Source organism: Pezoporus flaviventris, unplaced genomic scaffold, assembly GCF_033815535.1.
Source record: "Pezoporus flaviventris isolate CSIRO_AGI_PZ_B2104156 unplaced genomic scaffold, CSIRO_AGI_Pfla_v1 ptg000451l, whole genome shotgun sequence".
NCBI classification, from domain to species: Eukaryota; Metazoa; Chordata; class Aves; order Psittaciformes; family Psittacidae; genus Pezoporus; species Pezoporus flaviventris.
Window position 1 is genome coordinate 45,033 of NW_026892998.1, and position 25,093 is coordinate 70,125.

A 25,093-nucleotide genomic window follows, 5' to 3' on the forward strand; every position below is an offset into this window, starting at 1 on the left:
TCCCCATTGAACCCCATTGAACCCCATTGATCCCCATTGATCCCCATTGATCCCCATTGATCATCATTGATCATCATTGAGCCCCATTGATCCCCATTGATCATCATTGATCATCATTGAACCCCATTGAGCCCCATTGAGCCCCATTGATCCCCATTGATCCCCATTGAACCCCATTGAGCCCCATTGAGCCCCATTGATCCCCATTGCCCCCCATTGATCATCATTGAGCCCCATTGATCCCCATTGAACCCCATTGAACCCCATTGATCCCCATTGAGCCCCATTGAGCCCCATTGATACCGATTGAACCCCATTGATCCCCATTGAGCCCCATTGATCCCCATTGAACCCCATTGAGCCCCATTGATCCCCATTGATCCCCATTGAACCCCATTGATCCCCATTGAGACCCATTGAACCCCATTGATCCCCATTGCCCCCCATTGACCCCATTGACCCCATTGCACCCCATTGACCCCATTGCACCCCATTGACCCCATTGCACCCCATTGAACCCCATTGAACCCCATTGAACCCCATTGACCCCATTGCACCCCATTGACCCCATTGAACCCCATTGAACCCCATTGACCCCATTGCACCCCATTGACCCCATTGAACCCCATTGAACCCCATTGATCCCCATTGACCCCATTGCACCCCATTGACCCCATTGAACCCCATTGAACCCCATTGAACCCCATCTCCCCATAGGGGGACAAGGGCTCCGTGGGTCCTGCTGGCCGCGATGGGGTGCAGGGACCTGTGGGGCTCCCAGGTCCCGCCGGGCCCCCCGGTGGGGCAGGAGAGGATGGAGACAAGGTGAGGACCCCCCCCCCCATCCTGCCCCATAGCGACCCATTGACTCCCATTGACTCCCATTGACCCCATTGACCCCATTGACTCCCATTGACTCCCATTGACTCCCATTGACCCCATTGACCCCCATTGACCCCCATTGACTCCCATTGACTCCCATTGACCCCCATTGCCCCCCATTTCCCCATTGCCCCCATTGCCCCACTGCCCCATTGACCCCCATTGCCCCATTGCCCCCCATTGCCCCATTGCCCCCCATTGCCCCATTGCCCCCCATTGCCCCATTCCCCCCATTGCCCCCCATTGCCCCATTGCCCCATTGCCCCCATTGACCCCCATTTCCCCCCATTGCCCCATTGCCCCCATTGCGCCCCATTGCCCCATTGCCCCCATTGCCCCCATTGCCCCCATTGCCCCCATTGCGCCCCATTGCCCCATTGCCCCATTGAGCCCCATTGCCCCCATTACCCCCCATTGCCCCATTGCCCCCCATTGCTGCCCCATGGATTTGAGCATCTTCTCCCCCCAACCACAGGGTGAGGTCGGGGATCCCGGCTCCAAGGGGACCAAAGGCACCAAAGGAGAGCACGTGAGTGGCCCCATAGCCCTCTATGGGTCACTGCCGCCCCATAGCCCTCTATGGGTCACTGCCGCCCCATAGCCCTCTATGGGTCACTGCCGCCCCATAGCCCTCTATGGGTCATTGCCACCCCATAGCCCTCTATGGGTCACTGCTGTCCCATAGCCCTCTATGGGTCACTGCTGTCCCATAGCCCTCTATGGGTCTATCCTGCCCCATAGCCCTCTATGGGTCAATTCTGCCCCATAGCCCTCTATGGGTCACTGCTGCCCCATAGCCCTCTATGGGTCACTGCTGCCCCATTGCTCTCTATGGGTCACTGCCGCCCCATAGCCCTCTATGGGTCACTGCTGCCCCATCACCCTCTATGGGTCAATTCTGCCCCATAGCCCTCTATGGGTCACTGCTGCCCCATAGCCTCTATGGGTCAATCCTGCCCCATAGCCCTCTATGGGTCACTGCTGCCCCATAGCCCTCTATGGGTCAATCCTGCCCCATAGCCCTCTATGGGTCACTGCCGCCCCATAGCCCTCTATGGGTCATTGCCACCCCATAGCCCTCTATGGGTCACTGCTGTCCCATAGCCCTCTATGGGTCTATCCTGCCCCATAGCCCTCTATGGGTCACTGCTGTCCCATAGCCCTCTATGGGTCTATCCTGCCCCATAGCCCTCTATGGGTCAATTCTGCCCCATAGCCCTCTATGGGTCACTGCTGCCCATAGCCCTCTATGGTCAATCCTGCCCCATAGCCCTCTGTGGGTCACTGCCGCCCCATAGCCCTCTATGGGTCATTGCCGCCCCATAGCCCTCTATGGGTCAATTCTGCCCATAGCCCTCTATGGGTCACTGCCGCCCCATAGCCCCCTCTCTCTCCATAGGGACCCCCGGGCCCTCCTGGACCCATTGGAGCCGTCGGCCAACCCGGAGCAGCCGTGAGCATCCCCCTCTCCCCACGGCGCGGGGCTCCCTATGGGGCACCCTATGGGTCCTATGGGGCAGCCCCATTGTGCCCTATGGGGGCCTGACCCCTTCCTGCCCCATAGGGAGCTGATGGGGAGCCGGGGGCCCGAGGACCTCAGGGCCACTTTGGAGCCAAAGGGGACGAGGGGACGCGGGGCTTCAATGGAGCCCCAGGCCCCATTGGGCTGCAGGTGGGGCCCCATTGACCCATAACCAATCCCATTGCCCCATAGCGTGCCCCATAACCAACCCCATTGCCCCATAACCAATCCCATTGCCCCATAGCGTGCCCCATAACCAACCCCATTGCCCCATAGCGTGCCCCATAACCAACCCCATTGCCCCATAACCAATCCCATTGCCCCATAGCGTGCCCCATAACCAATCCCATCGCCCCATAACCAACCCCATTGCCCCATAGCCAATCCCATTGCCCCATAGCGTGCCCCATAACCAACCCCATTGCCCCATAACCAACCCCATCGCCCCATAGCCAATCCCATTGCCCCATAGCGTGCCCCATAACCAACCCCATTGCCCCATAACCAACCCCATTGCCCCATAACCAATCCCATTGCCCCATAACCAACCCCATTGCCCCATAGCGTGCCCCATAACCAACCCCATTGCCCCATAGTGCCCCCATAACCAATCTTATTGCCCCATAACCAACCCCATTGCCCCATAGCGTGCCCCATAACCAACCCCATTGCCCCATAGCGTGCCCCATAACCAACCCCATTGCCCCATAGCGTGCCCCATAACCAACCCCATTGCCCCATAACCAATCCCATCGCCCCATAACCAATCCCATCGCCCCATAACCAACCCCATTGCCCCATAACCAATCCCATCGCCCCATAACCAACCCCATTGCCCCATAACCAACCCCATTGCCCCATAGCGTGCCCCATAACCAACCCCATTGCCCCATAGTGCCCCCATAACCAATCTTATTGCCCCATAACCAATCCCATTGCCCCATAGCGTGCCCCATAACCAACCCCATTGCCCCATAGCGTGCCCCATAACCAACCCCATTGCCCCATAGCGTGCCCCATAACCAATCCCATCGCCCCATAACCAACACCATTGCCCCATAACCAACCCCATTGCCCCATAACCAATCCCATCGCCCCATAACCAACCCCATTGCCCCATAGCGTGCCCCATAACCAACCCCATTGCCCCATAACCAACCCCATTGCCCCATAACCAACCCCATCGCCCCATAGCGTGCCCCATAACCAACCCCATTGCCCCATAACCAACCCCATTGCCCCATAGCGTGCCCCATAACCAACCCCATTGCCCCATAACCAACCCCATTGCCCCATAACCAATCCCATCGCCCCATAATCAACCCCATTGCCCCATAGCGTGCCCCATAACCAATCCCATTGCCCCATAACCAACCCCATTGCCCCATAACCAACCCCATTGCCCCATAACCAACCCCATTGCCCCATAGCGTGCACCATAACCAATCCCATTGCCCCATAACCAACCCCATTGCCCCATAACCAACCCCATCGCCCCATAGCGTGCCCCATAACCAACCCCATCGCCCCATAACCAACCCCATTGCCCCATAGCGTGCCCCATAACCAACCCCATTGCCCCATAGCGTGCCCCATAACCAACCCCATTGCCCCATAGCGTGCCCCATAACCAACCCCATTGCCCCATAGCGTGCCCCATAACCAACCCCATTGCCCCATAACCAATCCCATCGCCCCATAACCAACCCCATTGCCCCATAACCAATCCCATCGCCCCATAACCAACCCCATTGCCCCATAACCAACCCCATTGCCCCATAGCGTGCCCCATAACCAACCCCATTGCCCCATAGTGCCCCCATAACCAATCTTATTGCCCCATAACCAATCCCATTGCCCCATAGCGTGCCCCATAACCAACCCCATTGCCCCATAGCGTGCCCCATAACCAACCCCATTGCCCCATAGCGTGCCCCATAACCAACCCCATTGCCCCATAACCAATCCCATCGCCCCATAACCAATCCCATCGCCCCATAACCAACCCCATTGCCCCATAACCAATCCCATCGCCCCATAACCAACCCCATTGCCCCATAACCAACCCCATTGCCCCATAGCGTGCCCCATAACCAACCCCATTGCCCCATAGTGCCCCCATAACCAATCTTATTGCCCCATAACCAATCCCATTGCCCCATAGCGTGCCCCATAACCAACCCCATTGCCCCATAGCGTGCCCCATAACCAATCCCATCGCCCCATAACCAACACCATTGCCCCATAACCAACCCCATTGCCCCATAACCAACCCCATTGCCCCATAGCGTGCCCCATAACCAATCCCATCGCCCCATAACCAACACCATTGCCCCATAACCAACCCCATTGCCCCATAACCAATCCCATTGCCCCATAGCGTGCCCCATAACCAACCCCATCGTCCCTTAACCAATCCCATTGCCCCATAGCATGCCCCATAACCAACCCCATCGCCCCATAACCAACCCCATTGCCCCATAACCAATCCCATTGCCCCATAGCGTGCCCCATAACCAACCCCATTGCCCCTTAACCAATCCCATCGCCCCATAACCAACCCCATTGCCCCATAGCGTGCCCCATAACCCATCCCATTGCCCCATAACCAATCCCATTGCCCCATAGCACCCCCCATAACCCATCCCATTGCCCCACAGCGCACCCCACAATCAATCCCATCGCCCCATAGCACCCCACATAACCAAACCCATCGCCCCATAACCAATCCCATTGCCCCATAACCCATCCCATTGCCCCATAACCAACCCCATTGCCCCATAACCAATCCCATTGCCCCATAGCACCCCCCATAAGCCATCCCATTGCCCCACAGCGCACCCCACAATCAATCCCATCGCCCCATAACCAATCCCATCGCCCCATAACCAATCCCATCGCCCCATAGCACCCCACATAACCAAACCCATCGCCCCATAACCAATCTCATTGCCCCATAACCAAACCCATTGCCCCATAACCAATCCCATTGCCCCATAATCAATCCCATCGCCCCATAACCAATCCCATCGCCCCATAGCACCCCACATAACCAATCCCATTGCCCCATAGCACCCCCCATAAGCCATCCCATTGCCCCACAGCGCACCCCACAATCAATCCCATCGCCCCATAACCAATCCCATCGCCCCATAACCAATCCCATCGCCCCATAGCACCCCCCCATAACCCCTCCCTCCACCCCTCTCTGCCCCCCAAGTTGACCCCTTTCCCCCCCCCCCATAGGGGCTGCCGGGTCCTGCTGGTGAGAAGGGGGAGACAGGCGATGTGGGGCCCATGGTGAGTTCCCCCCCCCATCTATGGGTCCCTATGGGGCAGTGCTTGGGGGGCGCGCCCCATAACCAACCCCCCCCCCCCCCCTTTTTGTCTCTCCCCCCACTTTAGGGCCCCCCCGGACCCCCAGGTCCTCGTGGTCCAGCCGGAGCCTCCGGAGCCGATGTGAGCGCCCCAGCCCCACATCCCCATCTATGGGGCGCAATGGGGGGACATGGGGATCCGATGGGATCTTCCCATCCCCTTCTGTTCCATAGGGACCACAGGGAGCGCCGGGGGGCGTCGGGAATGTGGGGCCCCAAGGGGAGAAGGTGAGGAGTGGGGATAGGGATGGGCATGGATATGTGGGGCATGGATATGGGGCTATGGATATGGGGGGTATGGATATGGGGCTATGGATATGGGGCTATGGATATGGGGGGTATGGATATGGGGCTATGGATATGGGGCTATGGATATGGGGGGTATGGATATGGGGCTATGGATATGGGGCTATGGATATGGGGGGTATGGATATGGGGGGTATGGATATGGGGGGTATGGATATGGGGCTATGGATATGGGGGGCATGGATATGGGGCTATGGATATGGGGGGTATGGATATGGGGGGTATGGATATGGGGGGTATGGATATGGGGCTATGGATATGGGGGGTATGGATATGGGGGGTATGGATATGGGGCTATGGATATGGGGGGTATGGATATGGGGCTATGGATATGGGGGGTATGGATATGGGGCTATGGATATGGGGGGTATGGATATGGGGGGTATGGATATGGGGCTATGGATATGGGGGGTATGGATATGGGGCTATGGATATGGGGGGTATGGATATGGGGCTATGGATATGGGGGGTATGGATATGGGGGGTATGGATATGGGGGGTATGGATATGGGGCTATGGATATGGGGGGTATGGATATGGGGGGTATGGATATGGGGCTATGGATATGGGGGGTATGGATATGGGGCTATGGATATGGGGGGTATGGATATGGGGGGTATGGATATGGGGCTATGGATATGGGGGGTATGGATATGGGGCTATGGATATGGGGGGTATGGATATGGGGCTATGGATATGGGGGGTATGGATATGGGGGGTATGGATATGGGGGGTATGGATATGGGGCTATGGATATGGGGGGTATGGATATGGGGGGTATGGATATGGGGCTATGGATATGGGGGGCATGGATATGGGGGGTATGGATATGGGGCTATGGATATGGGGGGTATGGATATGGGGGGTATGGATATGGGGGGTATGGATATGGGGCTATGGATATGGGGGGTATGGATATGGGGCTATGGATATGGGGGGTATGGATATGGGGGGTATGGATATGGGGCTATGGATATGGGGCAATGGATATGGGGGGCATGGATATGGGGCTATGGATATGGGGGGTATGGATATGGGGGGTATGGATATGGGGCTATGGATATGGGGCTATGGATATGGGGGGTATGGATATGGGGGGTATGGATATGGGGCTATGGATATGGGGCTATGGATATGGGGCTATGGATATGGGGGGTATGGATATGGGGGGTATGGATATGGGGCTATGGATATGGGGGGTATGGATATGGGGGGTATGGATATGGGGGGTATGGATATGGGGCTATGGATATGGGGGGTATGGATATGGGGGGTATGGATATGGGGGGCATGGATATGGGGCTATGGATATGGGGCTATGGATATGGGGGGTATGGATATGGGGGGCATGGATATGGGGCTATGGATATGGGGCTATGGATATGGGGGGCATGGATATGGGGGGTATGGATATGGGGGGTATGGATATGGGGCTATGGATATGGGGCTATGGATATGGGGGGTATGGATATGGGGGGCATGGATATGGGGGGCATGGATATGGGGCTATGGATATGGGGGGCATGGATATGGGGCTATGGATATGGGGGGCATGGATATGGGGGGTATGGATATGGGGCTATGGATATGGGGGGTATGGATATGGGGCTATGGATATGGGGGGTATGGATATGGGGCTATGGATATGGGGCTATGGATATGGGGGGTATGGATATGGGGGGTATGGATATGGGGGGCATGGATATGGGGCTATGGATATGGGGGGTATGGATATGGGGCTATGGATATGGGGGGCATGGATATGGGGCTATGGATATGGGGGGTATGGATATGGGGCTATGGATATGGGGCTATGGATATGGGGGGTATGGATATGGGGGGTATGGATATGGGGGGTATGGATATGGGGGGTATGGATATGTGGGGCACGGATATGGGGGGTATGGATATGGGGGGTATGGATATGGGGGGCATGGATATGGGGCTATGGATATGGGGGGCATGGATATGGGGGGTATGGATATGGGGGGCATGGATATGGGGCTATGGATATGGGGCTATGGATATGGGGGGCATGGATATGGGGGGTATGGATATGGGGGGCATGGATATGGGGGGTATGGATATGGGGGGCATGGATATGGGGCTATGGATATGGGGGGTATGGATATGGGGGGCATGGATATGGGGCTATGGATATGGGGGGTATGGATATGGGGGGTATGGATATGGGGCTATGGATATGGGGGGTATGGATATGGGGGGCATGGATATGGGGCTATGGATATGGGGCTATGGATATGGGGGGTATGGATATGGGGGGTATGGATATGGGGCTATGGATATGGGGGGTATGGATATGGGGGGCATGGATATGGGGCTATGGATATGGGGGGTATGGATATGGGGGGTATGGATATGGGGGGTATGGATATGGGGCTATGGATATGGGGCTATGGATATGGGGCTATGGATATGGGGGGTATGGATATGGGGGGTATGGATATGGGGCTATGGATATGGGGGGTATGGATATGGGGGGTATGGATATGGGGCTATGGATATGGGGGGCATGGATATGGGGCTATGGATATGGGGGGCATGGATATGGGGGGTATGGATATGGGGGGTATGGATATGGGGGGTATGGATATGGGGCTATGGATATGGGGGGCATGGATATGGGGCTATGGATATGGGGGGCATGGATATGGGGGGTATGGATATGGGGGGTATGGATATGGGGGGTATGGATATGGGGCTATGGATATGGGGGGCATGGATATGGGGCTATGGATATGGGGGGCATGGATATGGGGGGTATGGATATGGGGGGTATGGATATGGGGCTATGGATATGGGGGGCATGGATATGGGGCTATGGATATGGGGGGCATGGATATGGGGGGTATGGATATGGGGGGTATGGATATGGGGGGTATGGATATGGGGGGCTATGGATAATGATATCCATGGACATTGGGGTTCTATGGGTGATGATACCCATGGATATTGGGGTTCTATGGGTCCCGTTACCCATGGATATTGGGGTTCTATGGGTGATGATACCCATGGATATTGGGGTTCTATGGGTCCCGTTACCCATGGATATTTGGGTTCTATGGGTCCCGGTACCCATGGATATTGGGGTTCTATGGGTCCAGGTACCCATGGACATTGGGGTTCTATGGGTGATGATACCCATGGATATTGGGGTTCTATGGGTCCCGTTACCCATGGATATTGGGGTTCTATGGGTCCTGGTACTCATGGATATTGGGGTTCTATGGGTCCCGTTACCCATGGATATTGGGGTTCTATGGGTCCTGGTACTCATGGATATTGGGGTTCTATGGGTCCCGTTACCCATGGATATTGGGGTTCTATGGGTCCCGTTACCCATGGATATTGGGGTTCTATGGGTGATGATACCCATGGATATTGGGGTTCTATGGGTGATGATACCCATGGATATTGGGGTTCTATGGGTCCCGTTACCCATGGATATTTGGGTTCTATGGGTCCCGGTACCCATGGATATTGGGGTTCTATGGGTCCAGGTACCCATGGACATTGGGGTTCTATGGGTGATGATACCCATGGATATTGGGGTTCTATGGGTCCCGTTACCCATGGATATTGGGGTTCTATGGGTCCTGGTACTCATGGATATTGGGGTTCTATGGGTCCCGTTACCCATGGATATTGGGGTTCTATGGGTCCCGTTACCCATGGACATTGGGGTTCTATGGGTCCCGTTACCCATGGATATTGGGGTTCTATGGGTCCCGTTACCCATGGATATTGGGGTTCTATGGGTCCTGGTACTCATGGATATTGGGGTTCTATGGGTCCCGGTACCCATGGACATTGGGGTTCTATGGGTCCCGGTACCCATGGATATTGGGGTTCTATGGGTCCTGGTACTCATGGATATTGGGGTTCTATGGGTCCCGTTACCCATGGATATTGGGGTTCTATGGGTCCCGTTACCCATGGATATTGGGGTTCTATGGGTCCCCGTACCCATGGACATTGGGGTTCTATGGGTCCCGGTACCCATGGACATTGGGGTTCTATGGGTCCCGTTACCCATGGACATTGGGGTTCTATGGGTGATGATACCCATGGATATTGGAGTTCTATGGGTCCCGTTACCCATGGATATTGGGGTTCTATGGGTCCCGGTACCCATGGATATGGGGTTCTATGGGTCCCAGTACCCATTGATATTGGGGTTCTATGGGTCCCGGTACCCATGGACATTGGGGTTCTATGGGTCCCAGTACCCATTGATATTGGGGTTCTATGGGTCCCGTTACCCATGGACATTGGGGTTCTATGGGTCCCGTTACCCATGGACATTGGGGTTCTATGGGTGATGATACCCATGGATATTGGGGTTCTATGGGTCCCGTTACCCATGGATATTGGAGTTCTATGGGTCCCGTTACCCATGGATATTGGGGTTCTATGGGTCCCGGTACCCATGGATATGGGGTTCTATGGGTCCCAGTACCCATTGATATTGGGGTTCTATGGGTCCCGGTACCCATGGACATTGGGGTTCTATGGGTGATGATACCCATGGATATTGGGGTTCTATGGGTCCCGTTACCCATGGACATTGGGGTTCTATGGGTCCCGTACCCATGGATATTGGGGTTCTATGGGTCCCAGTACCCATTGATATTGGGGTTCTATGGGTCCCGTTACCCATGGATATTTGGGTTCTATGGGTCCCGGTACCCATGGATATTGGGGTTCTATGGGTCCAGGTACCCATGGACATTGGGGTTCTATGGGTCCCGTTACCCATGGATATTGGGGTTCTATGGGTGATGATACCCATGGATATTGGGGTTCTATGGGTCCCAGTACCCATGGATATTGGGGTTCTATGGGTCCCGTTACCCATGGATATTGGGGTTCTATGGGTCCCGTTACCCATGGACATTGGGGTTCTATGGGTGATGATACCCATGGATATTGGGGTTCTATGGGTCCCGGTACCCATGGATATTGGGGTTCTATGGGTCCCGGTACCCATGGATATGGGGTTCTATGGGTCCCGGTACCCATGGACATTGGGGTTCTATGGGTGATGATACCCATGGATATTGGGGTTCTATGGGTCCCGTTACCCATGGATATTGGGGTTCTATGGGTGATGATACCCATGGATATTGGGGTTCTATGGGTCCCGTTACCCATGGATATTGGGGTTCTATGGGTCCCGTTACCCATGGATGTTGGGGTTCTATGGGTCCCAGTACCCATGGACATTGGGGTTCTATGGGTGATGATACCCATGGACATTGGGGTTCTATGGGTCCAGGTACCCATGGACATTGGGGTTCTATGGGTGATGATACCCATGGATATTGGGGTTCTATGGGTCCCGTTACCCATGGATATTGGGGTTCTATGGGTGATGATACCCATGGATATTGGGGTTCTATGGGTGATGATACCCATGGATATTGGGGTTCTATGGGTCCCGTTACCCATGGACATTGGGGTTCTATGGGTCCCGTTACCCATGGATATTGGGGTTCTATGGGTCCCGTTACCCATGGATATTGGGGTTCTATGGGTGATGATACCCATGGATATTGGGGTTCTATGGGTCCTGTTACCCATGGATATTGGGGTTCTATGGGTCCCGTTACCCATGGATATTGGGGTTCTATGGGTCCCGTTACCCATGGATATTGGGGTTCTATGGGTCCTGTTACCCATGGATATTGGGGTTCTATGGGTGATGATACCCATGGATATTGGGGTTCTATGGGTCCCGTTACCCATGGATATTGGGCTTCTATGGGTCCCGGTACCCATGGATATTTGGGTTCTATGGGTCCCGGTACCCATGGACATTGGGGTTCTATGGGTCCCGTTACCCATGGATATTGGGGTTCTATGGGTCCCGTTACCCATGGATATTGGGGTTCTATGGGTCCCGTTACCCATGGATATTGGGGTTCTATGGGTCCTGTTACCCATGGACATTGGGGTTCTATGGGTCCCGGTACCCATGGATATTGGGGTTCTATGGGTCCCGTTACCCATGGACATTGGGGTTCTATGGGTGATGATACCCATGGATATTGGGGTTCTATGGGTCCCGTTACCCATGGATATTGGGGTTCTATGGGTCCCGTTACCCATGGATATTGGGGTTCTATGGGTCCCCGTACCCATGGATATTTGGGTTCTATGGGTCCCAGTACCCATGGATATTGGGGTTCTATGGGTCCCCGTACCCATGGATATTTGGGTTCTATGGGTCCCGGTACCCATGGACATTGGGGTTCTATGGGTGATGATACCCATGGATATTGGAGTTCTATGGGTCCCGTTACCCATGGACATTGGGGTTCTATGGGTGATGATACCCATGGATATTGGGGTTCTATGGGTCCCGTTACCCATGGATATTGGGGTTCTATGGGTCCTGTTACCCATGGACATTGGGGTTCTATGGGTGATGATACCCATGGATATTGGGGTTCTATGGGTCCCGTTACCCATGGATATTGGGGTTCTATGGGTGATGATACCCATGGATATTGGGGTTCTATGGGTCCCGTTACCCATGGATATTGGGGTTCTATGGGTGATGATACCCATGGATATTGGAGTTCTATGGGTCCCGTTACCCATGGATATTGGGGTTCTATGGGTCCCGTTACCCATGGACATTGGGGTTCTATGGGTCCCAGTACCCATGGACATTGGGGTTCTATGGGTCCCGTTACCCATGGACATTGGGGTTCTATGGGTCCCATTACCCATGGACATTGGGGTTCTATGGGTCCCGGTACCCATGGACATTGGGGTTCTATGGGTCCCGGTACCCATGGACATTGGGGTTCTATGGGTCCCGTTACCCATGGACATTGGGGGTCTATGGGTCCCGTTACCCATGGACATTGGGGTTCTATGGGTCCCGGTACCCATGGATATTGGGGTTCTATGGGTCCCGTTACCCATGGATATTGGGGTTCTATGGGTCCTGGTACTCATGGATATTGGGGTTCTATGGGTCCCGTTACCCATGGACATTGGGGTTCTATGGGTCCCGGTACCCATGGACATTGGGGTTCTATGGGTCCCGTTACCCATGGACATTGGGGTTCTATGGGTCCCGGTACCCATGGACATTGGGGTTCTATGGGTCCCGGTACCCATGGATATTGGGGTTCTATGGGTCCCGGTACCCATGGACATTGGGGTTCTATGGGTGATGATACCCATGGATATTGGAGTTCTATGGGTCCCGTTACCCATGGATATTGGGCTTCTATGGGTCCCGTTACCCATGGATATTGGGGTTCTATGGGTGATGATACCCATGGATATTGGGGTTCTATGGGTCCCGTTACCCATGGACATTGGGGTTCTATGGGTCCCGGTACCCATGGATATTGGGGTTCTATGGGTCCCGGTACCCATGGGCATTGCGGTTCTATGGGTCCCGTTACCCATGGATATTGGGGTTCTATGGGTCCTGTTACCCATGGATATTGGGGTTCTATGGGTCCCGGTACCCATGGACATTGGGGTTCTATGGGTCCCGGTACCCATGGATATTGGGGTTCTATGGGTCCCGTTACCCATGGACATTGGGGTTCTATGGGTGATGATACCCATGGATATTGGGGTTCTATGGGTCCCGTTACCCATGGATATTGGGGTTCTATGGGTCCCGTTACCCATGGACATTGGGGTTCTATAGGTGATGATACCCATGGATATTGGGGTTCTATGGGTCCCGTTACCCATGGACATTGGGGTTCTATGGGTGATGATACCCATGGATATTGGGGTTCTATGGGTCCTGTTACCCATGGACATTGGGGTTCTATGGGTCCCCGTACCCATGGATATTGGGGTTCTATGGGTCCCGGTACCCATGGACATTGGGGTTCTATGGGTCCCGGTACCCATGGATATTGGGGTTCTATGGGTCCCGGTACCCATGGATATTGGGGTTCTATGGGTCCCGTTACCCATGGATATTGGGCTTCTATGGGTCCCGGTACCCATGGATATTTGGGTTCTATGGGTCCCGGTACCCATGGATATTGGGGTTCTATGGGTCCCGTTACCCATGGATATTGGGGTTCTATGGGTCCCGTTACCCATGGACATTGGGGTTCTATGGGTCCCGTTACCCATGGATATTGGGGTTCTATGGGTGATGATACCCATGGATATTGGGGTTCTATGGGTCCTGTTACCCATGGACATTGGGGTTCTATGGGTCCCGGTACCCATGGATTCCCCCTCCATCCCTATGTGCATCTCTTCCCCCTTCCCATTCCAGGGTGATCCCGGCGAATCGGGAGCTCCCGGAATCCAAGGAGAGCCCGGGACCAAGGTGAACACCAATGGGGGACCCGGCCCCACACCCCCCCCTCTTTTCCCTCTATCCATCCCCATTCCCAACCTCACCCCCATCCCATTCCATAGGGCCCACGAGGCGAGCGTGGGGAGAAGGGAGAAGCCGGAGCCGCCGGAGCCGCCGGTCCTCCCGGTGGGAGAGGTCCCGTTGGAGACGATGGAGCCAAAGGGAATCCCGTCAGTGGGGGTTCTATGGGGCAGGAAGCACTTGGGGGGCGGAGCATTGTGGGGAGGGGGGATCCCCATTGGCTCCCATTGATTTCTTCCCATCCCAAGGGGCCCGTTGGCTTCCCAGGAGATCCCGGCCCTCCCGGAGAGATGGGGCCAAGGGTGAGTGAGGGGGAGCTCCGGCCCCATTCCCAACGTTGGGAATGGCGCTGGGATACAAGGGGGGGGGGGGGGGAAGAGGGGGGGGGGCTCATCTGGGTTTGTGCTTCCCCCCCCCCAAAAACAGGGGCAGGACGGTGCCAAAGGGGAGCGGGGTGAGGATGGAGAACCCGGAGAGCCGGTGAGTGGCCAATGCCATCGGAATTCCAGGGGGGAATAGCACATCCCTATCCCTATCCATAGCCCTATCCCTATCCCCATCCCTATATACCATCCCCATCCATATCCCCAGCCCTATATCCCAGCCCCAGCCCCAGCCCTATACCTATATATAGCCCTACCCCCATCCCCATCCCTATATCCCATACCCAACCTGATCCCTATCCCTATCCCCATCCCTATATCCCATCCCCAGCCACAGCCCCATCCCTATCCCTATCCATAGCTCCATCCCTATCCCCATCCACATATCCCAGCCCCATCCCTATCCCTATCCATAGCCCTATCCCCATCCCTATATCCCATCCGCAACCCCATCCCTATCCCCATCCCCATCCTAACCTTAACCCTATCCCTATCCCCAACCCCATCCCTATCCTTATCCATATCCATATCCCTATCCCTATCCCCATCCTTTTATTCCATCCCCATCCCTATCCCATCCCCATCCCCATCCCTATCCCATCCCCATCCCCATCCCTATCCCCATCCCTATCCCCATCCCTATATTCCATCCCCATCCCTATCCCATCCCTATCCATAGCCCTATCCCCATCCCTATATCCCATCCCCATCTCCATCCCTATCCCTATCCCTAACCTTAACCCTATCCCTATCCACATCCCTATCCCCGTCCCTATCCCCATCCCTATATTCCATCCCCATTCCTATCCCATCCCTATCCATAGCCCTATCCCCATCCCTATATCCCATCCCCATCCCCATCTCCATCCCTAGCCCTAACCTTAACCCTATCCCTATCCCCATCCCTATCCCCATCCCTATATCCCTATCCCTATTGCTATCCCTTTCCCCATATCCATCCCCATCCCTATCCCTTTCCCCATATCCATCCCTATCCCTATATCCCATCCCCATCCCCATCCCTATATCCCATCCCCATCCCCATCCCATTCCCTATCCCCATCCATCCCCATCCCCATCCCCATCCCTATCCCTATATCCCGTCCCCATCCCCATCCCTATATCCCATCCCCATCCCCATCCCATTCCCTATCCCCATCCATCCCCATCCCCACCCCTATTCCCTACCCTTAACCCCCTATGAGATCTGGGATGTGGGTCAGAGCATCGCCATGGGATGAGGACTGGGAACACTGGGATGGGAGGACTCCTCCCTCCCACCTGGTCCCCATGGTCCCCCTTGTGCCCCCCAATTCCATAGGGATCCCCAGGCCCGACAGGAGAGAACGGTCCCCCCGGGCCCCTCGGGAAGCGGGTAAGAGCCGCATGATCCCAACGCATCCCATAGGGATCGAGGCCCCATGGATGCCCCCATCCCTTCGTGTCTCCTCTCCATAGGGCCCGGCCGGTTCTCCCGGCCCCGAAGGACGTCAGGGCGAGAAGGGAGCCAAGGTGAGAGCCAATGGGGATGCCGGATGCTGCCCAAACGGCATTCCCGACATTGGGATTGACCGGATCCGGTCTCCATAGGGAGAAGCGGGAGCAAGCGGAGCTCCGGGCAAGACGGGGCCTGTGGGGCCACAAGGACTTGGGGGGAAGCAAGGCCCCGATGGGCTCCGAGGGCTCCCAGGATCTGTGGTGAGTGAGAAGGGGAGCAGGGAGACCGGGATGTGGGGCGGGAATGATGATGGGATGTGGGGTGGGAATGAGCATGGGATATGGGGCAGGCCCCCAATGCTGCCCATGGGATACTGATGCCGTCCCCTCCTCTCTAGGGCGAGCAAGGAAAACCGGGAAGCGCGGGACCGGCCGGACCCCCAGGTCCAATGGTGAGCATGGACCCCTCCCATAAACTTAACCCTAACCCTAACCCTAACCTTAACCCTAACCCTAACCTTGAACCTAACCATAACCCTAACGCTAACCATAACCTTAACGCTAACCATAACCTTAACCTTAACCCTAACCCTAAACCTACCCATAACCTTAACGCTAACCATAACCCTAACACAAACCATAACCTTAATCCTAACCCTAACCCTAAACCTAACCATAACCTTAACGCTAACCATAACCTTAACGCTAACCATAACCTTAATCCTAACCCTAACCCTAAACCTACCCATAACCTTAACGCTAACCATAACCTTAACGCTAACCATAACCTTAACCTTAACCCTAAACCCTAAACCTAACCATAACCTTAACCTTAACACTAAAACTAACCCTAACCCTAAACTTAAACCTAACCCTAACCATAACCCTAACCCTAAACATAAACTTAACGCTAACCCTAAACCTAATGCTCACCATAAACTTAAACTTAATCCTAACCCTAACCTTAATATTAACCTTAACCCTAACCATAAACCTAACCTTAACCTTAACCCTAACCCTAACCATAACCTTAACCTTAACCCGAACCCTAACCCCAACCCTAACCCTAATACTAAACTTAACCCTAACCCTAACCCTAACCCTAAACTTAACCCTAACCCGAACCTTAACCCTAACCCTAACCCTAAACTTAACCCTAACCCTAACCCTAACCTCAACCCTAACCCTAACCCTAACCGTAACCTTAACCTTAACCCTAACCCTAACCTTAAACCTAACCCTAACCTTAACCCTAACCCTAACCTTAACCCTAAACCTAACCTTAACCCTAACCCTAACCCTAACCTTAACCCTAAACCTAACCTTAACCCTAACCCTAACCTTAACCCTAACCCTAAGCTTAACCCTAAACCTAACCCTAACCTTAACCCTAACCCTAACCTTAACCTTAAACCTAACCCTAACCTTAACCCTAACCCTAACCCTAACCTTAACCTTAACCCTAACCCTAACCCTAACCCTAACCCTAACCCTAACCCTAACCTTAACCTTAACCCTAACCCTAACCCTAACCCTAACCCTAACCCCAACCCCAACCCCAACCCTACCCCTAAGTGCTGCTCCCCACATCCCCCATGCCCACCCATGGACCTCTTCTAGGGTCCCCCAGGGCTCCCCGGCCTCCGAGGGGACACCGGAGCCAAAGGAGAGAAGGTGAGCTCCATCCATCCCGTGGGCCCCACATCTATGGGGCTGAACCCCACTGGGGAGGTGCGCTTATGGGGCACCCCATCCCATCACCATTGAGGACTCCTTGTGTCTCCTTAGGGCCACCCTGGTCTCATCGGCTTGATAGGGCCACCTGGAGAACAGGGCGACAAAGGGGACCGGGGCCTCCCTGGGCCCCACGGATCTATGGGGCAGAAAGGAGAAACTGTGAGTACTTGGGGGGCAGGAGAAGGGGGGCCCATGGAGGTGAGCCTGAGGATGGCCACCACCATGGACGGGTTGTCCCCATCTCTTCCTATCTCTTCTATAGGGCATCCCTGGTGCTACCGGACCCATTGGCCCCACTGGTCCCCCTGGCCTCCCTGTGAGTGCTCCCAGCCCCATAGATTCCCTCCCCCCCTTGTCTTCCTCACCCCACCACTGACAGAGCCGCTCTCGCCCCATAGGGCCCATCTGGTCCCAAAGGAGCCAAAGGAGCCATGGTAAGAGCCAAGGGTGCTGGCCCCTTGCACCCAGCCCCACATCCAGCCCTGCCCCACAGAAGCCAATGGGTTCTTCCCTATAGGGCCAAGCAGGACCCAAAGGGGAGCGTGGACCTCCAGGACCCCCCGGCCACCCGGTGAGCGCCCCAAGGGACCATGGGATGGGGTGGATGGACCTGGAAGCCCATTGAGGTCTTGGGATCCAGTTGGGTGCCCCAAAGATCCATGGGATGGGAATAGGGACCTGGTTTCACCCATGGGGTCAGGAATGGGATGACTTGGTTGGACCTGGAAGCCCATTGAGGTCTTGGGATCCAGTTGGGTGCCCCAAAGATCCATGGGATGGGAATAGGGACCTGGTTTCACCCATGGGGTCAGGAATGGGATGACTTGGATGGACCTGGAAGCCCATTGAGGTCTTGGGATCCAGTTGGGTGCCCCAAAGATCCATGGGATGGGAATAGGGACCTGGTTTCACCCATGGGGTCAGGAATGGGAGGGGTTGGATGGACCTGGAAGCCCATTGAGGTCTTGGAATCCAGTTGGATCGTCCCATATAAGGGCTTGGATGGACCATGAAGCCTATTGAGGTCTTGGGATCCAGTTGGGTGCCCCAAAGATCCATGGGATGGGAATAGGGACCTGGTTTCACCCATGGGATCAGGAATGGGATGGCTTGGATGGACCTGGAAGCCCATTGAGGTCTTGGGATCCAGTTGGGTGCCCCAAAGATCCATGGGATGGGAATAGGGACCTGGTTTCACCCATGGGATCAGGAATGGGATGGCTTGGATGGACCTGGAAGCCCATTGAGGTCTTGGGATCCAGTTGGGTGCCCCATCTAACGTCTTGGTTGGACTTGGAAGCCCATTGAGGTCTTGGAATCCAGTTGGATAGTCCCATATAAGGGCTTGGATGGACATGGAAGCCCATTGAGGTCTTGGGATCCAGTTGGGTGCCCCAAAGATCCATGGGATGGGAATAGGGACCTGGTTTCACCCATGGGATCAGGAATGGGATGGCTTGGATGGACCTGGAAGCCCATTGAGGTCTTGGGATCCAGTTGGGTGCCCCATCTAACGTCTTGGTTGGACTTGGAAGCCCATTGAGGTCTTGGGATCCAGTTGGATCGTCCCATATAAGGGCTTGGATGGATATGGAAGCCCATTGAGGTCTTGGGATCCAGTTGGATCGTCCCATATAAGGGCTTGGATGGACCTGGAAGCCCATTGAGGTCTTGGGATCCAGTTGGGTGCCCCAAAGATCCATGGGATGGGAATAGGGACCTGGTTTCACCCATGGGATCAGGAATGGGATGGCTTGGATGGACCTGGAAGCCCATTGAGGTCTTGGGATCCAGTTGGGTGCCCCATCTAACGTCTTGGTTGGACTTGGAAGCCCATTGAGGTCTTGGGATCCAGTTGGATCGTCCCATATAAGGGCTTGGATGGACATGGAAGCCCATTGAGGTCTTGGGATCCAGTTGGATCGTCCCATATAAGGGCTTGGATGGACCTGGAAGCCCATTGAGGTCTTGGGATCCAGTTGGGTGCCCCAATTTCCATGGGACGGGAGCATGGACCTACTCCCACCCCCATGGACCGCGTTGGGTTGGAAGGGACCTTCCAGCCCCCCCCCACCACCAATTCCATGGGTCCATGGAGCCGTCCATGGTGCTGAAGGCCTTATCCTCTATTCCCCCCAAGGGCCCCCCAGGAGAAGTCATCCAACCCCTTCCCATCCAAGCATCCAAGAAGTCCAAGCGCTCCATTGACGCCAGCGAGCTCCTGGAGGAGGGAGAGGAAGAGGAAGAGGAGGAGGAAGAGGAAGGGAAGCAAGGCCGGGGCATGGAGGAGCTCTTGGGATCCCTGCATTCCCTAAAGCAGGAAGTGGAGGCCTTGAGGCGCCCCATGGGGAGCAGGGAGAACCCGGCCCGCACGTGCCAGGACCTACAGCTGAGCCACCCGGGGCTCCCCGACGGTACCCAGGGCACCCAATGGGAGAGGGAGGAAGAGGGTGGGGGGGCACCCAGGGGTGCCGTGGGCCTTCCTCATGGGTGGCGTTGGCCTTCCTCATGGGTGCCATTGACCTTCCTCATGGGTGCCATTGACCTTCCTCATGGGTGGCGTTGGTCTTCCTCATGGGTGCCATTGGCCTTCCTCATGGGTTCCATTGGCCTTCCTCATGGGTGGCGTTGGCCTTCCTCATGGGTGCCATTGGCCTTCCTCATGGGTGCCATTGGCCTTCCTCATGGGTGGCGTTGACCTTCCTCATGGGTGCCATTGACCTTCCTCATGGGTGCCATTGACCTTCCACATGGGTGGCGTTGGCCTTCCTCATGGGTCCCATTGGCCTTCCTTAGGGGTGCCATTGGCCTTCCTCATGGGTGGCGTTGACCTTCCCCATGGGTGCCATTGGCCTTCCTCATGGGTGGCGTTGACCTTCCTCATGGGTGCCATTGGCCTTCCTCATGGGTGGCGTTGACCTTCCTCATGGGTGGCGTTGACCTTCCTCAGGGGTGCCATTGGCCTTCCTCATGGGTGGCGTTGACCTTCCTCAGGGGTGCCATTGGCCTTCCTCATGGGTGCCATTGACCTTCCTCATGGGTGCCATTGACCTTCCCCATGGGTGCCATTGCCCTTCCCCATGGGTCGCGTTGAACTTCCCCATGGGTGCCATTGACCTTCCTCATGGGTGCCATTGACCTTCCACATGGGTGCCATTGACCTTCCTCATGGGTGGCGTTGACCTTCCTCAGGGGTGCCATTGGCCTTCCTCATGGGTGGCGTTGACCTTCCTCATGGGTGCCATTGACCTTCCTCAGGGGTGCCATTGGCCTTCCTCATGGGTGGCGTTGCCCTTCCCCATGGGTGCCATTGACCTTCCTCATGGGTGCCATTGACCTTCCTCATGGGTGCCATTGACCGTCCCCATGGGTGCCATTGACCTTCCTCATGGGTGGCATTGAACTTCCCCATGGGTGCCATTGCCCTTCCCCATGGGTGCCATTGACCTTCCCCATGGGTGCCATTGACCTTCCTCATGGGTGCCATTGACCTTCCCCATGGGCGCCATTGACCTTCCTCATGGGTGCCATTGACCTTCCTCATGGGTGGCGTTGGTCTTCCTCATGGGTGCCATTGGCCTTCCTCATGGGTGCCATTGGCCTTCCTCATGGGTGGCGTTGACCTTCCTCATGGGTGCCATTGCCCTTCCCCATGGGTGCCATTGACCTTCCTCATCGGTCACGTTGAACTTCCCCATGGGTGCCATTGACCTTCCCCATGGGTGCCATTGACCTTCCACATGGGTGCCATTGACCTTCCTCATGGGTGGCGTTGACCTTCCTCAGGGGTGCCATTGGCCTTCCTCATGGGTGGCGTTGACCTTCCTCATGGGTGCCATTGGCCTTCCTCATGGGTGCCATTGGCCTTCCTCATGGGTGGCGTTGACCTTCCTCATGGGTGCCATTGCCCTTCCCCATGGGTGCCATTGACCTTCCTCATCGGTCACGTTGAACTTCCCCATGGGTGCCATTGACCTTCCCCATGGGTGCCATTGCCCTTCCCCATGGGTGCCATTGCCCTTCCTCATGGGTCGCGTTGAACTTCCCCATGGGTGCCATTGACCTTCCTCATGGGTGCCATTGACCTTCCACATGGGTGCCATTGACCTTCCTCATGGGTGCCATTGACCTTCCTCATGGGTGCCATTGACCTTCCACATGGGTGCCATTGCCCTTCCCCATGGGTGCCATTGACCTTGCTCATGGGTGCCATTGACCTTCCACATGGGTGCCATTGCCCTTCCCCATGGGTGCCATTGACCTTCCTCATGGGTGCCATTGACCTTCCACATGGGTGCCATTGACCTTCCCCATGGGTGCCATTGCCCTTCCCCATGGGTGCCATTGCCCTTCCCCATGGGTGCCATTGCCCTTCCTCCTCCTCCCCTCCCTCCAGGCCTCTATTGGGTGGATCCCAACCAAGGATGCTCCCGCGACGCCTTCCGGGCCCGGTGCCGCTTCCGCATGGGAGCCGAGACCTGCGTCTTCCCAAGGCAGGCGGTGAGTTATGGGGCCGGGAGGCAGCCAATGGGGTGGAGGCCCCGCCCCCCTTCCCCCCCCCCCCTCCCCTCCCCCCCAAGGCCTCATCCCAACATCCCCATCCCCACTTCCAGGTGTTGCCCAAGGAAGAGGCGACCCAAGGTCAACGTCAAGGCGACGAAGGCTCGAGGGTGAGGATGGCGCCCCAGTGGGAATGGGGATGGGGGGGTGGGGGGGGATCTTGGGCCCCACATCCTCATCCCATGATCCCATAGCTCTCCTATGTGGATGCGGATGGGCACGGGCTCGGCGTGGTGCAGGTGACCTTCCTAAGGCTCCTCAGCATCGGCGCGCAGCAGAACGTCACCGTGCGGTGTACCGGGAACACCGGGATCAACACCGGGATCAACACCGGGACCAACACCGGGATCAACACCGGGATCAACACCGGGAATGGGATCCGCTTCCTGGCCGCCAATGAGGAGGAGCTGGCGGGTACCGGCCCCTACGTCAAGGTGCTGATGGATGGATGTGGGGTGAGTCAAGGAAAGGGGGAAAGGGGGGGGGGATCCCGGTGATCCTGGTGCTCTTGGAGACCCCGTTGTCCCCCATTGCCCCCATTGCCTTCATTACTCCATTGACCCCATTGCCTTCATTGCACCCATTGTCCCCATTGCCCCCATTACCCCCATTGCCCCCATTGCCTTCATTACCCCATTGCCCCCATTACCCCATTGCCCCCCATTGCTGACCCTTCTCCCCCTCCATAGGTGCAGTCGAGCTCCGGGCGCTCGGTGCTGGAGGTTCTCACCCCACACCCGGAGCATCTCCCACTCCGGGATGTCCTGGGCATGGCACGAGGAGGCCTTGAGGTGGGGCCGGCCTGCTTCCGGGGCTGAGAGCATCCACATGGGACATGGGCATGGACATCAGGGACCGTGGGGCCACCCCATGGCCATGGACCCTCCCCATAGCCATGGACCCACCCCATAACTATGGACCCAACCCAATGACCATGGACCCACCCCATAACTATGGACCCACCCCAATGAACATGGATATTCCCAAAAGACCATGGACCAACCCCAATGACCATGGACCCACCCCATAACTATGGACCCATCCCAATGACCATGGACCCAACCCAATGACCATGGACCCACCCCATAACTATGGACCCAACCCAATGACCATGGACCCACCCCATAACTATGGACCCACCCCAATGAACATGGATATTCCCAAAAGACCATGGACCAACCCCAATGACCATGGACCCACCCCATAACTATGGACCCAACCCAATGACCATGGACCCACCCCATAACTATGGACCCATCCCAATGACCATGGACCCACCTCAATGACCATGGACCCAACCCAATGACCATGGACCCATCCCATGGCCATGGACCTACCCAATGACCATGGACCCACCCCAATGACCATGGACCCACCCCATAACTATGGACCCAACCCAATGACCATGGACCCACCCCATAACTATGGACCCATCCCAATGACCATGGACCCACCTCAATGACCATGGACCCAACCCAATGACCATGGACCCATCCCATGGCCATGGACCTACCCAATGACCATGGACCCACCCCAATGACCATGGACCCACCCCGATGACCATGGATGCTCCCCAAAGACCATGGACCAACCCCAATGACCATGTACCCACCCCAATGACCATGGACCCCCCCCATGACCATGGACACACCCCAATGACCATGGACACTCCCCAAAGACCATGGACCAACCCCAATGACCATGGACCAACCTCAATGTCCTCCAATGACCATGGACCTTGATGTCCTCCAATGATGTCCACCACCTCCAATGGGTTCCATTGACCATGGACCCACCCAATGACCATGGACCTCAATGTCCTCCAACGACCATGAACCCCGATGTCCTCCAATGACCATGAACCTCGATGTCCTCCAATGACCATGGACCTCGATGTCCTCCAATGACCATGGACCTCGATGTCCTCCAATGACCATGGACCTCGATGTCCTCCAACGACCATGGACCTCGATGTCCTCCAATGACCATGGACCTCGATGTCCTCCAATGACCATGGACCTCGATGTCCTCCAATGACCATGGACCTCAATGTCCTCCAATGACCATGGACCTCGATGTCCTCCAACGACTGTGGACCTTGATGTCCTCCAATGACTGTGGACTTTGATGTCCTCCAATGACCATGGACCTCGACGTCCTCCAATGACCATGGACCTCGATGTCCTCCAATGACCATGGACCTCAATGTCCTCCAATGACCATGGACTTGATGTCCTCCAATGACCGTGGACTTCAATGTCCTCCAATGACCATGGACCTTGATGTCCTCCAACGACCATGAACCTCGATGTCCTCCAATGACCATGGACCTCGACATCCTCCAATGACCATGGACCTCGATGTCCTCCAATGACCATGAACCCCGATGTCCTCCAATGACCATGAACCTCGATGTCCTCCAATGACCATGGACCTCGATGTCCTCCAATGACCATGGACCTCGATGTCCTCCAATGACCATGGACCTCGA

General features: G+C 55.8%; 1 protein-coding gene across 1 annotated transcript in view; it reads left to right on the forward strand.

Annotated features, from left to right (window-relative positions):
* Window positions 1–23,420, forward strand: part of LOC133263741 (collagen alpha-2(XI) chain-like) — a 66,722-nt gene extending 43,302 nt beyond the window's left edge. Inside the window, exons 39-62 of the mRNA XM_061443619.1 lie at window positions 718–825; window positions 1,358–1,411; window positions 2,282–2,335; window positions 2,447–2,554; window positions 5,651–5,704; window positions 5,810–5,863; window positions 5,956–6,009; window positions 14,381–14,434; window positions 14,527–14,634; window positions 14,734–14,787; window positions 14,912–14,965; window positions 16,190–16,243; window positions 16,327–16,380; window positions 16,459–16,566; window positions 16,704–16,757; window positions 17,926–17,979; window positions 18,094–18,201; window positions 18,305–18,358; window positions 18,441–18,476; window positions 18,560–18,613; window positions 20,183–20,456; window positions 22,439–22,554; window positions 22,797–23,057; window positions 23,292–23,420. Coding sequence (XP_061299603.1) covers window positions 718–825; window positions 1,358–1,411; window positions 2,282–2,335; window positions 2,447–2,554; window positions 5,651–5,704; window positions 5,810–5,863; window positions 5,956–6,009; window positions 14,381–14,434; window positions 14,527–14,634; window positions 14,734–14,787; window positions 14,912–14,965; window positions 16,190–16,243; window positions 16,327–16,380; window positions 16,459–16,566; window positions 16,704–16,757; window positions 17,926–17,979; window positions 18,094–18,201; window positions 18,305–18,358; window positions 18,441–18,476; window positions 18,560–18,613; window positions 20,183–20,456; window positions 22,439–22,554; window positions 22,797–23,057; window positions 23,292–23,420 — 2,112 coding nt within the window. The remainder of the gene's footprint in view (window positions 1–717; window positions 826–1,357; window positions 1,412–2,281; window positions 2,336–2,446; window positions 2,555–5,650; window positions 5,705–5,809; window positions 5,864–5,955; window positions 6,010–14,380; window positions 14,435–14,526; window positions 14,635–14,733; window positions 14,788–14,911; window positions 14,966–16,189; window positions 16,244–16,326; window positions 16,381–16,458; window positions 16,567–16,703; window positions 16,758–17,925; window positions 17,980–18,093; window positions 18,202–18,304; window positions 18,359–18,440; window positions 18,477–18,559; window positions 18,614–20,182; window positions 20,457–22,438; window positions 22,555–22,796; window positions 23,058–23,291) is intronic.
* The last annotated feature ends 1,673 nt before the right edge of the window (window positions 23,421–25,093 follow it).